This window comes from Austrofundulus limnaeus, unplaced genomic scaffold (genome assembly GCF_001266775.1).
Source record: "Austrofundulus limnaeus strain Quisiro unplaced genomic scaffold, Austrofundulus_limnaeus-1.0 Scaffold608, whole genome shotgun sequence".
In the NCBI taxonomy this organism is placed as follows: Eukaryota; Metazoa; Chordata; class Actinopteri; order Cyprinodontiformes; family Rivulidae; genus Austrofundulus; species Austrofundulus limnaeus.
Genome location: NW_013953010.1, coordinates 20,281 through 22,680, shown reverse-complemented (window position 1 = coordinate 22,680; position 2,400 = coordinate 20,281). Strand labels below are relative to the sequence as shown.

General features: G+C 40.6%; 1 protein-coding gene across 1 annotated transcript in view; it reads left to right on the top strand.

Annotated features, from left to right (window-relative positions):
• LOC106531227 (kinesin-like protein KIF2A) overlaps nt 1–2,400 on the top strand; it is a gene marked incomplete at its 3' end in the record, with an annotated part of 57,304 nt that overhangs the window by 35,437 nt on the left and 19,467 nt on the right. Inside the window, 1 exon segment of the mRNA XM_014027017.1 lies at nt 1,429–1,524. Coding sequence (XP_013882471.1) covers nt 1,429–1,524 — 96 coding nt within the window.

The following is a 2,400-nucleotide window of genomic DNA, read 5'->3' as shown; positions in this document are numbered from 1 at the left end:
ATCCAGGTGTGGGAGGAGTTTGGAGAGGCCATAGAGAAAGACTCCCGCACAACTTTGAGGTGATTCTGGTCCACCATCCTGCATCTCAGGAGGGGGAAGCAGTGCAGCACCAACACTGTTTATGGTGGGGATGGTGTGCTGCTGACCTCAACTCGTGACGTTGTGGGCCGGTGGGCGGAATACTTCGAAGAACTCCTCAATACCACCAACATGCCTTCTGTTGAGGAAGCTGAGCCTGGGGACTTTGGGTTGGGCTCTCCAGACTCTGGGGATGAGGTCGCTGAGGTGGTCAGAAAGCTCCTCGGTGGCAAAGCCCCGGGGGTGGATGAGATCCGCCCAGAGTTCCTTAAGGCTCTGGATGTTGCAGGGTTGTGTTGGCTTACGCGACTCTGCAATATCGCATGGACATCAGGGGCAATCCACCCTGGATTGGAAGACTGGGGTGGTGGTCCCCCTGTAACTTTGCCTCAGCTTAGAAGGTCGAGGGTGTCGGTCTTTTCTGCTCAGATTCAGCTATCGGAGCATGAAGCTAATGTTTACTCACAATGCTAATGCTACCCTTACTCTCTGGCGCTCAAGAGGTAGAGGACCCAAATGGCAGGCTCACTGCTGCCAACTAGTGGTCAGAGGCTGAACTACAACATAAAAATGAACGGCTGGCAGGAAAGTTGATGTTTTAAACCTTAATAAAAAATTGATACAGGGCTTTAGAATATCAATACAGTATCGGGAAATGAAATATTGCGATATTTCAGTGTTTCAATATTTTCTTACACCCCTACTTATAAAATGTGCAGTTACTAATGAGTTGTTACAATCTCAAGGGGGTATGAATGTTTATTAAACCTAAAATTCGAACCCGTTTGAAGGAACTGTCTACTTCAATCCAAGGATTATGGAATAATCTGGAAGATGACATTAAAAATGCCAGATCAATGGATGTTTTTAAGAGAATGATAAAAGTTAATCTGCTGGAGAAATATGAAATGGTATAATGTGTATTTATATGAATTGTTGTTCAAGAAAGAGTTAAACCTTTATTGTTTTTTTTTGTTTGTTTTGTTTTTATTATTTAAAGACTAGTTTTGTTTGAATTTATATATTCGAGAAAAAGGGCAGATATAAGATTTTTTATTCTGCTGATGCCTTTCATTTAATTTGTGATTTGTACTTTAGTTGTATCTGGAATTTATAAACTAAACTTTATAAAAAACAAAGTCATATCAGACTGTGTTTAAGCTGATTGTTTAATTGATTAAAATCACACCAAGAATGTCGTAATAGCTTGATTGTAAAACACAACTATAAATAAGAACAGGACACAGTATGGATGCTGAATCACTATTTACACAATGTTTTTGTTTATTTTTATTATGTTTAATGAATACAAGATTTTTCTTCTCTCTTCTTTTTTCTGTTTCACTTCAGGAGGTGGATGTTAATTTACCCAACTATGAGATTATGTGTATGATCCGAGACTTCAGAGCTAGTCTGGACTACAGACCTTTAACATCGAATGATGTGGTGAGTCGAGAGTCTGAACACCTGGAGCTTGCAGGCAGTGGTACATTTACAACACTACATTTACTTGAGTACTGTACTTAAGTACATTTTTTGAGAATCTTAAGTAAATGTTTTTTGGGAACTTATGACTTTCAATCCACTAAAATCCACTAAAATTGTACTTTCAGCTCCACTACATTTTAGGAAGCTTGTTTTTGGCTCAGCATAGTTTTGTTACTGTTTTTTCTTTCTTGAAATGTGATTGGACACACACCTTGTTCCTCACACGTGGAACCAATCACAGTCGTAGCTCACACCTGGGATGGATTTGGAATGATGTCATCCTTGTTCACTGTCACTAGCTGAGCTCCACCTTCATTTCAAACAGAACCCAGCAATGGAGACGGGTGAAGAAACTCAAGCAGAGAAACCAGCTGATGGCCATGTCTCAGCTCAATGTTTGAGATTTTAGGACTGAAAAATAGTTTGAATCATTTTAAATGTCTTCTGTCTTCAAATTCAAAATGCAGTTCAAATTCTTTATTGATCTCAGAGGTAAATTAGGTAAATAGCTATATGCCACGGACATCCGGTCCAGCACGTGATGCCACTCCGATCACTTCCAGTTCACAGGCAACACAGTGTTAGCGAAAGGTTTTTTCACCCGACATCGACTCTTAATGATCTCCACAGTACAGAATTATCATATTACATGTACCAACATTAACACAGGAGACGTACAGGTCCAGACAAGTGAAAAAAATCACTCCAAAGTGGATTAAAGACATAAAAACAAAGGAAAGACGTTCGTGTTTATGGCTGTGTCCAAAACGGCAGGCCGGGTCCTCCGAAGGTCGAATTTGCCGGCCGCATACGTCACAGCGCCGCGACGAAGGA